This window comes from Panthera onca, chromosome D3 (genome assembly GCF_046562875.1).
Source record: "Panthera onca isolate mPanOnc1 chromosome D3, mPanOnc1 haplotype 2, whole genome shotgun sequence".
In the NCBI taxonomy this organism is placed as follows: domain Eukaryota; kingdom Metazoa; phylum Chordata; class Mammalia; order Carnivora; family Felidae; genus Panthera; species Panthera onca.
Window position 1 is genome coordinate 22422672 of NC_138350.1, and position 14681 is coordinate 22437352.

A 14681-nucleotide genomic window follows, 5' to 3' on the forward strand; every position below is an offset into this window, starting at 1 on the left:
TGAGTGGCCTTAGAAACCAAGATCTAGGTGCTGGGTGTGCTTATTTCTCCTGGGGTGACACTTCTAGGCCCTGTCAGCAGCGGAGCTAGGAAATATCTGTGTGTACTTACCCGTGTAGACACCCATGTCCCTCCACCGTGTTGTAACTAATAGCTATTTTCATATAAAAATGAAATTGTTTTATATTTACAAGTCTTGTCCCTCCCCAACCTTACTAAAATTGTCTTGCTTTTAGACAAATTAAAATTGTCCGTTTTATCTCCTCTCATCCCACAACTTGTGTGAAGTCATGACCGTTGTTATCCCATTACAGAGAGGGAAACTGAGGCTTAGAGAGTTTAAGTAACTTGCACAGATAACACACTCCTGGAAAGAAGCCTCGAACTCAAGAGGCCCGGAAGCCCTGCTCTGTGCTGCCCCCTTGTGTCCTGATGGCCTTCAAGAGGCTGACCGCTACACTCAATGGGTGGCATTATAATGATGACCAAGGACCCACTACACACCAAGCATCTGAGAGACAGGGGTACTCCCTCCCACCCCCCGCCATCCAGGGCTCCGGAAGTGAGTCACTGTTGGGACAAATGGAATCGTGCTGTCATTAACAAGACAGACCACATTCGTGGTCAGGGGCATGGTCCAGAGCAAATGCCCCTGGGAGCTGGATGCAGTCCAGGGTGCTCGACCCCAGGGAAGAGCTGGTATCAGGCCAGTTGGGAAGAAGCCATGTGGGCACAGGTGGTAGGGAAGGGGGTTGCCCAGCGGGCTGGCACTGGGAGGCTGTGGGCTCAGAATTCTCCATCTGGTGCTTGCCCCTGCCCAGGGCCTCTCAACAGCCTCCCAGCCCACCCAACTTTCTGCAGCTTACCCTTCAGGGCTCAGCTCAGGTGTGGCATGAAGCCCTTCCTGAGCCCCCAACCTCCATAGGGCCAGTGTCTCCCCTCGGTCCTCTCAGCCCCCAGGCCTGAACCAGCACAGTGCTCCTGTTTCTACCTGTCAGTACCTGGCTGCATGTGTGGCTCTTTCACAAGCCACAGAGGGCAGGCAGGAACCAGCTCGGCCACCTCGGGCCCAGCACCAAGTCCTGAAGGAAAAGATGTATGGATGCTTGGTGACTGCTCTCTGGAGCACCACATGGAAGACTGGGAGGAGCCTGGGAGACGTGGTACAGCAGACAGCACCCTGGCTGCCTCTCCTTCGGGGAAGGAGTGAAGGGACCGATGATGGAAACTTTGACATTCACACCCCAGCCAGAGTTCTCTGGCTTGCTAGTCTTTGGGAAGCCTGGCACCTGGGCTACCCACTCCCGTCATAGCTCAGTGGCCACCGATGACAGCTGATCGTCTCCTGAAGGCCCTCTGGTCCCTGGGCCCAGATAAAATTGGGCTGCTCAGAAAGTCTGGTTCAACGGCCCAAACGTCCTTGGTTCCAGTGGCTGTGCTGTCACTTTCCTGCCAGGCAGTCCCAGACAAACCACTGCATCCCATTGCTGGGCCTCAGTGAGCACATGGCTCTGGGGCAGGTGTGGCATATCACAGGCCTGTGCTAAATGGGGACTCCTGCTTAGGGGTGCTGATGCAGGAGTTTCCTAGGGAATGGGTCACCCCTGTGCAGTCTGCAGGGCTTTGTAGGAGCTTTAGGACATGCTCATCATTCCCAAACCATGCACTGAAAAACCACACTGGGACCCAGAAATCCACCCCCACAAAACACACACACACACACACACACACACACACACACACACACACACAGCCCTGTTTGCTGGTCCTGAAGAAGCCTTGCCCAGGAAGGCACTCTGACAGAGAGTGAAGCAATGAAGATTTTCTAGAGGAAGGATACCCAGAACTGGCTCCCAAGAGTGGGCTTGCTCCCAAAGAGCAAGAAGAGAGGGTGCTCCAGTCAGAGGTGTGGGTCCCACCAGGGCTTTAAGGAAGACCATCCTGATGTCAGCCACACACCCTGCTGAATGCCAAAAGGGAAGTGGGGCTTAGTTTATTAATGCTCAGCCTTGTTCCCCACAAGGAATTGAGGCAGCTCACAAAACCCAGAAGCTTGAAATGTCAGAAAATGAGTGGGATAGTTGGGTGAAGGGAAAGAATCATGGCAGGAAAGGAAGATGAAGCCAGGAGTCCCCACTCACTGGGCTTGAAGACCTAGAACACCTGCCAGAGGTAGCCACAAGTCACTCTGAGCTCCCTAGAGGCTGAGGAGAAGAGTGAAAGCAGACCCAGTTTCCCTATCTGACGTGGGAGGATGAAAACACAACCAGTGCTCTGGAGAAACATCTTCTGTTGCCATCACCTGCTTCCTGGAGGATGCACCCTCTCCTCATTTCGGGGCTGAGCTCCTCTCTCCTCCAGTTCCTTCAGGCTGGAGTGGGCTTATTGTCTCTGCTCCTACAATTCCTGGATCCCATGTGTTCTAGAACCTACTCTACTAAGGTAGGATTTTCCCCTTCCCTCTTCCTCTCCTCCCCCCCTCCAGTGCCAGCAAGCAGTAAGACTGGGAATATTTGTTGAAAAGATGGGTAAGTGAAAACTCTTGGCCAGTGCAGAAACACTGATGTCTGTACATTTCACCCAGTGCCTGGGCATCTATCTGGTCAGAGAAGTGGGAGCCCCTCCTCTGCAGGGAGGAGGCAAGCAGAGGCAGAGGATGGGGGGCTGGACCAACCCAAACTTTCCAGGCTGTGTTGGTTAAGGAGCTTCTCACCAGCTCCAGGGAGGTGGGAATTTGGGTTTTGAGTGAAGCTACAGGTGGAGGCTCAGGCAGAAAACTTGGCCTTAGCAGTGACAGAGGTGGTGTTGACCAATTTCTGGATCTTTCAGCCTTGTTGGGACAGGGATTTGGGGCTGAGCTGCTGTGACCCAGTGTGTACTGAGCTCAGCACACTCTGTTCAGCCCCACCTGGATGATGGCCATTTGATACATTGTTTAATGCTGGCCATTTACCCTTGTGTGTAGGACAAAGGCGGGAGGGTTCCCTAGAGGAGACCACAAGGCTGTGGGTCAGGGGCCACCCACTGTCCCCCAACCTTGAAGAGTCCCCTCTCCAGCCTGTTTTCTTCTCTCAAACGGAGATAAGCAGAATAAGGCTGTAGATTCAGTGATCACTAAGCAACAGCTTAGTAAAGGGCCCCCGCATGTAGTAGGTTCTCAAGAAAGATGTTTGCCTGTGATGAATATGGAGCAGAGAGCCAGCGCAGTGCGCTGACTTGCCCAAGGTCACGCAGCTGGGGCCAGATCCGACCCCTGGAGGCCTGACTCCAGCGGGCTGGGTTTGTCTGGAGCCAGCTTGGGGGAGCGGTGCTTGGAGGAGCGGACGCGGACGTGGGCGGGAAGGGACTTCTATTTTGGAGCTGGTGAGAGGAGCGCGGGACGCGGAGGGGGCTGGGTCCCTCCCCGGGCTCCCTGCGCCCCAGTCACCTTCCCGCGACCCTTCCCGGGAGGGGCGTCCCGGGTGGGTAGAGGGGGAGGTAGGAGGGGCGGGCAGACGGTTACCTCATCTCCGCCTCCGGGAGGCTCCGCGCGCCCGCTCGCTCGCGCCGCTGGCTGGGGAGGCGATTCAGGGCGCCGGAGCGACAGAAGGACAGAGGGACGGAGGCTCCGAGAGGCAGCGCTGTCCTCGCGCCCCGCTCCGCTGCAGGACCCGCGCGGCCAGGAGGTCGGACCTCGGTGCTCCGACTGCGGGCGGAGCCCCCAGTCTCGCTGCGGATCGGAGGCGGCGGTGTCTGCGCGGCGCACGGCGGGGTCTGTTCTCTCCCGAGCTCCGGCACCTGCCGGAGCTGCTCGTGCGTCCTCCGTCGGCCTGCTCGACTATCTGTCTGCCCTCCCGCCGCCTGCTCCGTCCTCTGGCCTGGCCTCTCCGGGTCCCGGGTGTTCCAGGGGGCGATGAGGAGCGTGGGGTCGGGGCGCACGGGGCTGGGCACGCGGAGCGCACGGCGCGGCGCTGGCCCATGAGGCTTTCCAGCGCAGGGCGCGGCAGCGCGCGCGGGCCATGGGGGGCAGCCTGCGGGTGGCCGTGCTGGGCGCCCCTGGCGTGGGCAAGACGGCCATCATCCGCCAGTTCCTGTTCGGTGACTACCCGGAGCGCCACAGGCCCACGGACGGGCCACGCCTCTACCGGCCCGCGGTGCTGCTCGACGGCGCGGTCTACGACCTGAGCATCCGGGACGGCGACGGCGCTCCCCCGAGTCAGAACCCCGGGGGTCCAGAGGTAGCGGCTCGAAGGGCGGGCAGGGGCGTGTGACAGCGTGTGGGGGGTGGGGATGTGCTTGGTGCACACGTGCATGTCCGCCTGGACAGCCCAGGAGTGCCCAACTGTGTTCATGGATTGAACGATGAATGTGTCCTGGTGGTTTGTGTGTCTCTCCTTCTTGCCGGCCTGGAGTTGCCCAAGAACAGGCCAGGGGATTTTGAAACACACGTAAGTGCCTGTATATTTGTCTGCCTCCACTGGTGGGTCTGGATCAGTGCATGGCGGAGCATGGTTGTGCCTTCCTGAGGGTGAGCATTGTATGTTTGGGACCTTAAGCAGAGCCTCGGTGGGGGAGAAAGGGGCCAGACACAGGGGTGCACTGTCAGGGGTGGAGGGAGTTGTCATTCTCTGCTCCCTTATTCCTGTGACTTGATTGGAGCAGAGCCTCATTTCCTTAATTTATGCAAAGTCCAGGACAGACTTTGAATTCTTGGAGCTGGATGCCTGGGAGAGGTGAAGAGGAAAGAGCAAGTGGGATTAAGCAGGGCTTCCTGGGGGGGGGCGGGGGGGGGGGAAGAGGGGGGTGACAATTGGGCTGACCCTGGAATGATGAGTGAAGTTTTTTGGGTTTTTATTTGTTTGTTTGTTTTGTTTTTAAATTATCTTTGAGAGAGGGAGAGGGAGAATCCGAACCAGGCTCTAGGCTCTGAGCTGTCAGCACAGAGCCCGATGTGGGGCTTGAACCCACGAACCATGAGATCATGACCTGAGCCAAAGTGAGAGGCCTAACCAACAGAGCCACCCAGGCGCCCCTAATGAGTGAAGTCTCGATTAAAGGAAGTGGCAGAAGCCTTCCACGTGCAAAGAACAGCATGTGTTTAGGCGGGGAGGCCTGAATGTGCACAGCTGCCCATCATCAGTGATCTCTGAGGGCCTGGGGAACACGGAGCCTGGTGCTTTGGAATTAGTCCTAGAGGCAGCTGTAGTAACCAGGGAGGGAGTGAAGGGGCGTGACCCACGTTGAGCTTCGGAAAGCTGGTAGGAGGATGAGGGGTGGGCTGAGAGGAGGCCGAGAGTGAAGGAGGGCTGGTAGCTGAGGGGCTTCAGGCACGGGTAGGCATTTTTACCCTGGCGACTGTGAGGACAGTGGGGCCTAGAGAGTTCGGGGGAGATGGCGACGGCTGAGGCCTGAGGATGAACTGTGGGTTTAGTGTCAAGTCCCTTCAGAGGGTCTGGGTGTGGGACAGTGAGAATAGGTCTCTGGCAAACTCCGGCCTCCCGCCCCAGGAGTGGCCGGACCCCAAGGACTGGAGCTTGCAGGACACAGACGCCTTCGTGCTGGTCTACGACATCTGCAGCCCGGACAGTTTCGACTACGTGAAGGCGCTGCGGCAGCGCATCTCAGAGACCAGGTAGGGACGCGGCCACAGGTGTCTGTGGGCGGAGGAGGGGAGTTTTTGCCAGTCTTGTTGGGCCTTTGCCAGAGGGTAGTGGGTAGGTTCTTCCCCAGTCCTGGCCGCGTGTCGGGCCTGCCAGCTGTGCGGTCTTTGGGCCACATGGGTCTCGTGTTTCCCGGGGCGGCTCTCCGGCCACAGGAGTGTACATACCCCCTTGGGGTGGGGGTGGGGGGTTCTCCGGCCGTGGGCTGTCCGTGTCCGGCACCGCAGCCCTCATTCCCATCTGGCCCCCAGGCCGGCGGGCGCACCCGAGGCGCCCATCCTCGTAGTAGGCAACAAGCGGGACCGGCAGCGGCTGCGTTTCGGGCCCCGGCGCGCGCTGGCCGCCCTGGTGCGCAGGGGCTGGCGCTGCGGCTACCTCGAGTGTTCCGCCAAGTACAACTGGCACGTGCTCCGTCTCTTCCGCGAACTGCTGCGTTGCGCTCTGGTACGCGCGCGTCCCGCGCACCCGGCCTTGCGCCTGCAGGGGGCGCTGCACCCGGCGCGCTGCAGCCTCATGTGACCGAATTGGACGACAACGCCGATGGTGGGGGGAGGGTCCCAGTTTGATGAACCGGGTACCTGGATTGGACGCAATTGCCCAACTTCTCTCGGATTGGACTAGGCAAAGTCTCCTCCTTGATTGGATTTGGAAACCTCCCACCCAGTCTCCTGGGCGACAGGACTCTTTGTGCCTCATTGGACCCAACCAGGCCCCAAGCTACATTGGGCAAGATAAATCCTTTCTGGGACCTCATTGGGTTACAATCCCACTGGATGAAAGGGACTTGCTATGAACCTGATTGGAAGTTCTCAGGTAGCTTCTGGGGTTTCAGTGGACAATCTTAAATCACACCTCTCAGGAGGTAATAAAGGGGGAACCAATGCAAGCATACAAGTGTACCTAGCATTTCTTGGGTGGGTAGCATGATCTTAACCTTAGAGGCCAGAGTTGCCAGGCATTGCTCCCTGGCAGTTAATGCCAGAATCCCGACATGGATTAAGGGGCCCCCAAAGGTACCCCAGGAAGCAGACACAAGCGGCTGGAACAAATACTTTACTGTCAGGCTCTGCAGGCCAGAGGACCTCAGGAAGGGTCCTCACTGGCCTCCTCTAAGGCATTCAATAATATTAGTAATTAAATAGCAACGCTCATCCCCCAACCGGAATGTACAACAGAGGTCCCATTGTGCCATGTGGTCCCAAGGGGTCTGGTCCCATGAGGTCTGGTACCCAAGAGGCAGGGGTGGGGGTGGGGGGGCTCCCTGATGCAGAGGGGTTAAGGCCACAAAGGAAAAGGAAAGAAAGGAATGGGGTCCAGGGGCAGCTGGGCTGGTTCATCACATCCAGGAATCTGGCTCTCCCCTTGGGCTCACTGAGTGCAGGGCATGCCAGGACCCAGGCTCTGTGGATCCAGATGGGCGACGAGGGCCCCGTGGCGTTGGGATGCGTGAAGGTTTTCGGTCTGGCTGTGTGTCCACCCGGCCCCGTGCCCAGGTCCTTGGGAGCTCCAGGCCAGCCAAGGGGCTCCCAGGTGCATCTGGTGGGCCCCCTACACCAGGGCAGGGGCTGCCTTCATCAGAAGAGCTGGACAGGACTGGGCCTCGGGGTCCGGGCAGCCCATTGGCCATCCGACTAGAGTCCCCAGGTTGGCCACACTTGCTACCCAGGACACTGAGGGATGAAGAGGAGGAGCTGGAGGAACAGTAGGCCGAGTCAGAAGCTGGAGGGTCTGGGGGCCGAGCTGGGTCAGAGGCTGGTCCAGGGGGGGTCCCGCCAGCAGCAGCCTCAAGGGCTCGGGCATTGGCCAGGAACTCCTCTTCCAAGCGCCGGAACAGTTGCTGCTCCTGCTTCGGGTCAAGTTGCAGGGGGGTGCGGAAGACACTGGCCGGTGTAGTGCCCAGCTCTGGACTGGGGCTGGAGACCCGCAGAGGCCGGGGGGCTGCAGGGCTGCGAGCCCGGGGAGTCTGGGGGCTGCTTCTGCCTGAGCCCCCGCTGACCCTGCCCCGGGGCACCCATGAGTGCTGCCCATCTCGGTCCCTGCGCACGAGCAGCGTGGTCTGCTCCTCACGGCTCTGGCTCCGGGCCCGTCGGGCAGGGCTGGGGGCCAACAGCTGGGTTCCCCTGCCTCCTGGGGCCCCACGCGGCCTCCCTCGATCCAGCCGGTCTCGGGACTGGCTGCGCGGAGCTGGAGGCCGTCTTGGAGAGGCCGGGGTGCCTGTGGTCAGCCTCCGGCTGGGTCGTTCCCTCCGGGAGCCAGTGCCTGATTCTTCACTGCAGGCACCAAGGGGGCCGCTCTGGGCTGAGGAGGCTGAGGAGTCACTGTCCCCAGAGCAGCGGCGGGAGCGGGGATGGGGGGGCAGCTGGTCCCGGACCCTGGGGCAGGGGAACAAGAGAGAGATGGGGCATCTCAAGAGAGGACTGGCGTGTAGGAAGAGCAGGCAGAGGAAGGAACAAGCAGCTGAGGGGTTGGGGCTGGGGAAGACACCTGGGGTGGGGGTGGGGGTGGGGGCAATCAAGGGCTTCTGTCCTGGGGACTTCCAGAGAGAAGTGAGCCACTGGGCAGCAGCTTCCGGCAGCCACCACCCACCCCCACCCCCCACCCCCACCCCCACCCCCACCCCCACCCCCAGGCAGCAGAAAAAGCCAGGCTCTGAGCTCCCCCTCCCCAGGCCTCCAGCTTCCTGGGTAGGCCAGAGGGAAGCGGTAGGACTGGCCGACGCCCAGCCCCCAGGGCCCGCCCCAGCTGTGTTGTTGGGTTGCTTGGGTTGCCATGGAGATAGGAAGCCAGGCCTGCCCCCACCCACGGGAACTTTTCCCAGGGTGAGTCACTCTGGAGCACAGGCTCCTTCGTCATCCAGGCCAGGGCGGATGCCCGCCCCCTCTGGACCCCTCACCCCTTTGTCCTAGTGCCTCTCACCTGAGTGGGGTCTCAGTTCCCTCCTTTGAGCTGCGTAAGCTAATGGGCGTCACCTCTGGCCGGGAGCTCCGCCGCTCAGCCCCAGGGGCTGGGCTGCCGGCACGGGGACTGGGGGTGGGAGACACCCTCTGTGGGGAGAAGGTGCGGGCCCGGGACTGGGGCGGGCGGTGGGCTGCAAGGTGAGAGGACAGGTGGCATTTGAAGGGTGGAGCCACAGAGACAAGCCCTCTGCTGGCCCGATCCCCCATCCCCCCATCCCTGCCAGGGGCACTGACCCGAGGAGGAGCAGCGGCAAGGGTCATGCTTGTCCAGATAGTGCTCCAGAGTGTCCCAGCCGCCACCCACGCGCACCATCACGTGGCTCCTCAGCACCTGTGGGAGTCCAGCGTGGACAGGTCACGGCCTGTCTGGTGGGCCTGGCAGCCCACTGTGGACTGCCATCTGCCGGGCAGTCCCAAACTCTTACCCGCACGAAGATGAGGAGACTGGAGTCTCCCACGCGGTACTTCCCCTCTGAGACCTTGATCATGGGAAACTGGTCTGGGCAGGTGCAGTAGCCTAAGATCTCCCTCACCTGAGGCCAGAGAGGAGAGGCTGGAGGTCAGGGATCAAGTCCCTCCTCCTGGGCCTGATGTCAGCAGCTCCAGGGTCAGGAGGAAGCAGGTCCTTCCGGGGAAAGGGGACATAGATCGTGTTGCCCCAGACTTGGTTGCAGCCTCTACATTTGACCTTTCACCAGCTCTCCTTCCCCTCTGGCTATCGGAGGTCAGGGTCTGTGGTCAGGCCAGGGCTTGGGACCCCAGTGAGGCACAACCCTGTGGCCCCTGAGCCTGGGGAAGCCCTGGAACCCATCCTCACTCCCTGCCCCCTTCACCTACTTCACAGACAGGCTGAGGCCCACAGGGAGGCCAGGTTCTGGGAGGACGCAGGCCATGGGACACGAGTGCAGGGAACCCACACCACATCAGTGTCAAAGACACGTAGAGTACACCACCCAGCATGCACACACAGGCACACATCTGCCCACATGCCCCACCCCCGCCCCTAAGCCAGGAGCTGCCAGGCTGGCTATGTGGGCGGCCCTGCCCGCCTCCCAGCCCACAGTGGAGCCAGAGGAAATGAGCAGGTGGAGCCTCGGGTGACCCTGTCCCCAAGACAGGGGAGGGGTGACAGCCTCTGCCCACGGATTCCGGCTACCCACTCTGGGACAGGCACATCACAGTCCTGCCCTTCTGATAAGAAGGCAACTCTTGGCCAGGCTGCGGGGGTGTCAGGGATACCTAGGTCCTGGGAAAAGGAGGAGGGAGCTGGGGGCGGGGTCCAGCACCTCCTGTGCTCACAGTAGAGCTAATCCTGTCCTCCTAAGAGGACCTCTGGCTCCTAGCAGCAGTGGCAGCTCTGGGCCTGGCTTCCCAGATAAGCCCCTGGGGAGTGGGTGGGCCTGTAGAGCCCCCCCCCCCCCCCGGGACCTGCCCTAGGCACTCACTGAGAGCCTACTGTGTGCCAGGCACCTTGCTCAGGGCCAAGCATGACAGGTACCCACTCAACCTCAAGCTCTGTGATGTTGTGGATGCAACTGTCCACTCAAGTGCGTACAGAGGGGTTCAAATCATGAGGCCCCCCGGATGAAGGAACTGATCTGGCACACAGGAAGCGCATAAGGTGGGGAGCTCACATTTTATCCCAGGCCCTACTGGGTCTCGTGACCTCAACCAGCACCTCTCTGGGTCTGCTTATCTCCTTGGGGCCAGGTATACACTTGGTGCTCAATATGTGCACCCACTCCATGGGGCAGGCTGTCCCATCGCTGGCGCACGGTGGGGGCACGAGCAGGGCCATGAGCACGCACACTCACTGGTGGACTCACCAGCTCGTCCAGGTTGCGCAGGTCGCTGGGAGTCATGCGGGGCCCACGGGCAGGAGCCCCTGCCACGGTGGCAGTTTCGGTGGCATCCTCCTCAGCAGCAGGTGCACTGGGGGCCGGGGGCGCGGCGCGGAGCTCCCGCTCAATCTCCTGCTCAAACTGCACAAGGCGAGGGGCGAGCAGGCCGAGGCGGGCCCCACGCCGCGCCACCTCCAGCAGGCACAGCACCACGCTTTTCTCGTTCTTCCGCAACACCAGGTCCTCAGTCTCAAACATGAGCACTTCAGGCACACCCAACTCTGTTCGGCACCAGCCGATGAAAGTGGCCACGTTGTCTCGGGCCATGAAAGAGCCGGGCACCACGCTGTGTGCCTGGAAGGCCACGCCGCGGGCCGGGCGGGCAGCGGCCAAAGCGCGGGCGGCCTCAGTGACGGCGTTGGCATGTTGGCACAGGGTGGTGCCTGTGGCCAGCCCCGTCAGGAAGCCCTCGCCACCACTGGGCAGACCCAGGCCATACAAGGCGTTGAGCCACTCAGCCAGGTCCTCTTTCATGGCCTCCACGTAGGCCTCACTTGAGCGGAATGGCCGCACACTCTTGGCTGCCGAGCCCGCGATGCCCGCCACCGGGTCCGCCATGGCCGGGCCGGCCGAGTCACTGTGGGTGGGCAGGGACACAGGAATGCTGTAAGGACTCAGCACAGACTAAGCCCCAGACCATCCGCACTAGCCTGTCATCTCAGACCAAATGCCTGGTTGCGTGTGCTGGCTGTGAGAAAGTTCACTGTACCTCAGTTTCCTCGTCTATGAAATGGGTACAATATTACCTTCCTTGCAAGACCTAATGGGATAATTTGTGTGAAAGATTTAGTATCTATAAATGTTTGCTATTTTGCTCTTTGGGGGTGGGGGCAATGGGGGAATTGGCTGTGTCCTCCCTCCCACAAAGGGACACATTTGTGGGATCCTTATTGCCCTTATTGCAATGCATCCTTGTTGCCCAATACGGTGGGTGAAAAGCGGAGCCCTAGAGAGATGAAGCCCACAGACCTGCACTCAATGGACAGGCAGGACAGGAATCCAGGTCCCAACCGCAGCAATGGTTAGCTCCATCGCTCAAGGCTGATGCCCCTCCCACCTCCTCTGGGAAGGTGCAGGGTCCTCCCTCAGCTCCCCTTCCGTGAGGACTGTGCCATTATAACAACGACGTAACAGCAGTAATAGTAACAGTAAACTCAATGTCCCTGCCCAGGGCTGAGTGCCAGTGATATTATCTCCATTTTACAGATGAGGAAACTGAGGTGCAGAGAGGGTAAGAGCTCACTCAAGGTCGCAGAGTAGAGGATGGCAAAGCCAGGCCGACCTGAGCCGCGCTGCTGATCCCCAGCGCCGCGGGCTGCCGGGTGGACGGAGCGAGGCCCCGCCTCCTCCGAGGAGCCTCCCTAGCGCCGCAGGCCGGGTGCGTGCGGGTCGGGACTCAGAATGGCCTCCGACAGCCCCGGCTGTCCTCCGGGCTTCGGCCCAGAGAGGGTGCGGGGCTGCCCAAGGTCACACAGCTCGGGGGAACAGAGGCCGCAGCCTCCAGGTCCCCGGGAGTGCGCGCCAGGCAGGGGGTGCTGGGGGTCCCCGCGCTCACCTGGCTCATCCTGCGGCCTCGGGGAGCATCGCCCCGGCGGGGCCGAGCGGGCCGGGCCGCCGCAGGGAGGCGCCGCCCGAGCCACAGCAATCCGGTCCCGCGGCTGAGGCCTCCGCACCCGCCCGCTGTCTCCGCCCCGCCTCCCTGGAATTCGGCTCCGGCCCGAGGGGGCGGGCGGGGCCGCGCGCTCTTAAAGGGGCAGCGCAGTTCCCGGGTGGACGGAGAGAGGGAGGAGCTGGAGTCTCCTGACTGGGGGGTGGGAGGAGCGGGACCAGGGCCCTACCAGCCCAGACTCGCCATCCCTGCCCAAGCTAGTCCCTAGAGTCCCTTCCAACCCTCCTTGGTGTCTTGGAGAGAGGTTTGGGCTGCCTCCTCCCCAGATAGCGGCCTCCTTGGGCGGGCTGCACGGCCTGTTCCCAAGAGGAGCTCAGGAAGCGATAGGGACCAGGGCTGCAAAGTCACCTCCGTCTGGAGTGAACCTCCCTATGTCAGATAAATGAGGCCTGAGCGACTGGGGTGTGAGCTTCCTACCGGCAGTGGGGGCCTCGTGGAGGGGAAGATGGCCTGTTGTGCCCACCCGGCGTTCCACTCTCACCAAATCCTCATCTTTTATGTGGAGGTTAGGGAAACCTGTTTCCCCGATGAGAACACTGAGGCTCAGAGGGGTAGGCTGGTGGCTAAAGCCTGTGGGTCTGACACCTTGGCCCCTGCCCTTCCCTGGGAGGCCAGTCCCCTACCACGTCTGGTTGCCCAGGTCAGGCACAGAATTAAGGGGACGGGAGGTTAAGAAGGAGCCTGGGTAGGTTTGGCTTGGGAGGGTTAATCGCTGCTAGTTTCTTTTCAAACTGCAGAGGAGGGACCTGGCTGGGATCTGCGGGAAATCCTGCCCCCCCCCCCGCCCCCCCCCCCCCCCCCTGCTGCTGGCTGGGCGGGGACAGCTGGCCTGGCTGGGCTGCAGCCTTGCTGGCCAGGCGGGGCCATCCTTGGGGGAAGTGCCACCAACAATAGCCAAGTCTCAGAGCTTTAATAAAGTGCCTACTGTGTGCCAGGGCTGCTCTGTGCCCTTGACCTGGACTGGTCAGGTCCCCTCTATGAGGGACTCTCTTTTCCCCAGACTAGGTCTCAGGAGAGTAGCTCAGGGTTTGAACATGGCTATTATGGGAATACTCTCATGCAAGGATCAGGGGCATTTGTTGAGTACTTACTGTGTGCCAGACCTTCTGGTGCTAGGCTGCTCACATGCATCATCTCACTGAGTCCTCATGACTGAGTGGGCTCACACCCCAGTGTCCCAGATACCCAGGTGGTTCCAATCAACCCTCTCCTCCAGCACCCCCACCTACGAAGAATGAGGAAGGCGGGTAACTAGTAATAGTAATAGCTAACACTTACTTGGCACCTACTGTGTGATGGGTCTCATCTGGCACTGGGAACTGAGAGCAAAAAGTGGGGAAGGAAACAGCCAGTTCTCAGGGTTCCCAGTGTGGTAGGAAGGGAGCCCCTGGGCTGAAACAGGGATGAGGCACTAGGGAGGACAGAGCACAGGGACCAGGTGAGGGGACTGGGAGTGCGGGGTGGGATGAGCCTGAAGTTTTAAATCAGTGGTCAGGGAAGGAGCTAAGAGAAGGAGCTGTGGGGATGGCTGGAAGGAGAGTGTTTCAGACAGAGGGAATGGCCAGCGTAAAGGTCCTGAGGTGGGCGTGTGATTGGTGTGTTCAAGAAAGAGTTAGGAGGCCTGTGAGGCTAGGGTGAAGGTAGGGATGAAGATAAAGAGATTGGGGGTAGATTGATTGGGGCTTTGTGGGCCATGCCTCTCGGCAAGGACATGGGAGCCATGGAGGGATTTAGAGCAGGGGAGGGGTGTGACCTGACTTAGGTCTTAACAGGTACTCTGTGGTTGCTGTAGTGGGCAGGCAGGAACCCCAGAGGAGACCAGGTGGTGCCAGTGAGGGTGGTGGAGTATGGTGCCTCCTGGCTGTGTTTGAGGGGAAAGCCGGTGGGATGTGCTGGTGAGTTGGGTGTGAATGTGAGGACAAAGTCAGGAATAGCTCCTCGGTCTGGGACTGCTGATACCTGGGGAGGAGAGGCTGCTGGAGATGGGGCAGGGGAACTCAGGGATCAGGGTGGAAGATCAAGGTATAGAAACTAAGTAATTTGGTCCTCAAAATCATCCTATGTGGTATGATGCTTTTATGTGTTCTCATCTTATAATTTGAGGAAACTGAGGCCCAGAGAGGACAAGGGATGTGTGTGGTCAGTAGGTAGCTGTGTAGGAATTTGATTCCTGCTTATTATCTACCTTGCTGAACTACAGGGATCTGGACATAAGAGAGGTTAGATTGAACCTGGGCCCTGCTCTTGGTCACTGGGTGAGATAGTTAAGCTCTCTGAGCCTCAGTGATACTATCTGTAAAATGGGACAACAGTAGTAGTCAGATCATAGAGTTGTGAAAATGGTATCATTAGTTAGCAGTCAGGGCATATGTCTGCTACTCCTCTGAGGAGGAGGGGATGGGGGCGGGGGCTTGCTTCTCCCTGTCTCCCATACCCTGAGCCCAGAGGCCCACTCCAGACCACAGGCTCCAACAGTCTGATTACAGGACAGGCAGCAAGTGTAGGGCTGACTGGCA

The 14681-nt window shown here is 60.2% G+C and overlaps 2 protein-coding genes across 3 annotated transcripts; one reads left to right on the top strand and one right to left on the bottom strand.

Moving 5' to 3' along the window:
• The first annotated feature begins 3304 nt into the window (after positions 1 to 3304).
• Positions 3305 to 6548, top strand: RASL10A (RAS like family 10 member A). 2 transcript variants are annotated; one of them, XM_060612801.3, is made up of 4 exons: positions 3305 to 4216; positions 4391 to 4426; positions 5486 to 5610; positions 5890 to 6548. In XM_060612801.3, exons 1-4 carry the CDS (start codon positions 3998 to 4000, stop codon positions 6155 to 6157), a joined length of 648 nt encoding a protein of 215 aa, XP_060468784.1. In that variant the 5' UTR covers positions 3305 to 3997; the 3' UTR covers positions 6158 to 6548. The 2 variants fall into 2 exon arrangements, with proteins under 2 accessions (XP_060468784.1, XP_060468785.1); XM_060612802.3 differs by lacking the exon at positions 4391 to 4426 and having other exon boundaries at positions 3322 to 4216; positions 5890 to 6547.
• A 127-nt stretch (positions 6549 to 6675) lies between these two features.
• GAS2L1 (growth arrest specific 2 like 1) lies at positions 6676 to 12209 on the bottom strand. Its single transcript, XM_060612800.3, has 6 exons — positions 12052 to 12209; positions 10422 to 11073; positions 9021 to 9128; positions 8830 to 8926; positions 8555 to 8726; positions 6676 to 8010 (listed from the first exon to the last, which is right to left on the bottom strand). The coding sequence occupies exons 2-6, from the start codon at positions 11052 to 11054 to the stop codon at positions 6975 to 6977; spliced, it is 2046 nt and encodes a 681-aa protein (XP_060468783.3). The 5' UTR covers positions 11055 to 11073; positions 12052 to 12209; the 3' UTR covers positions 6676 to 6974.
• Positions 12210 to 14681: the final 2472 nt, after the last annotated feature.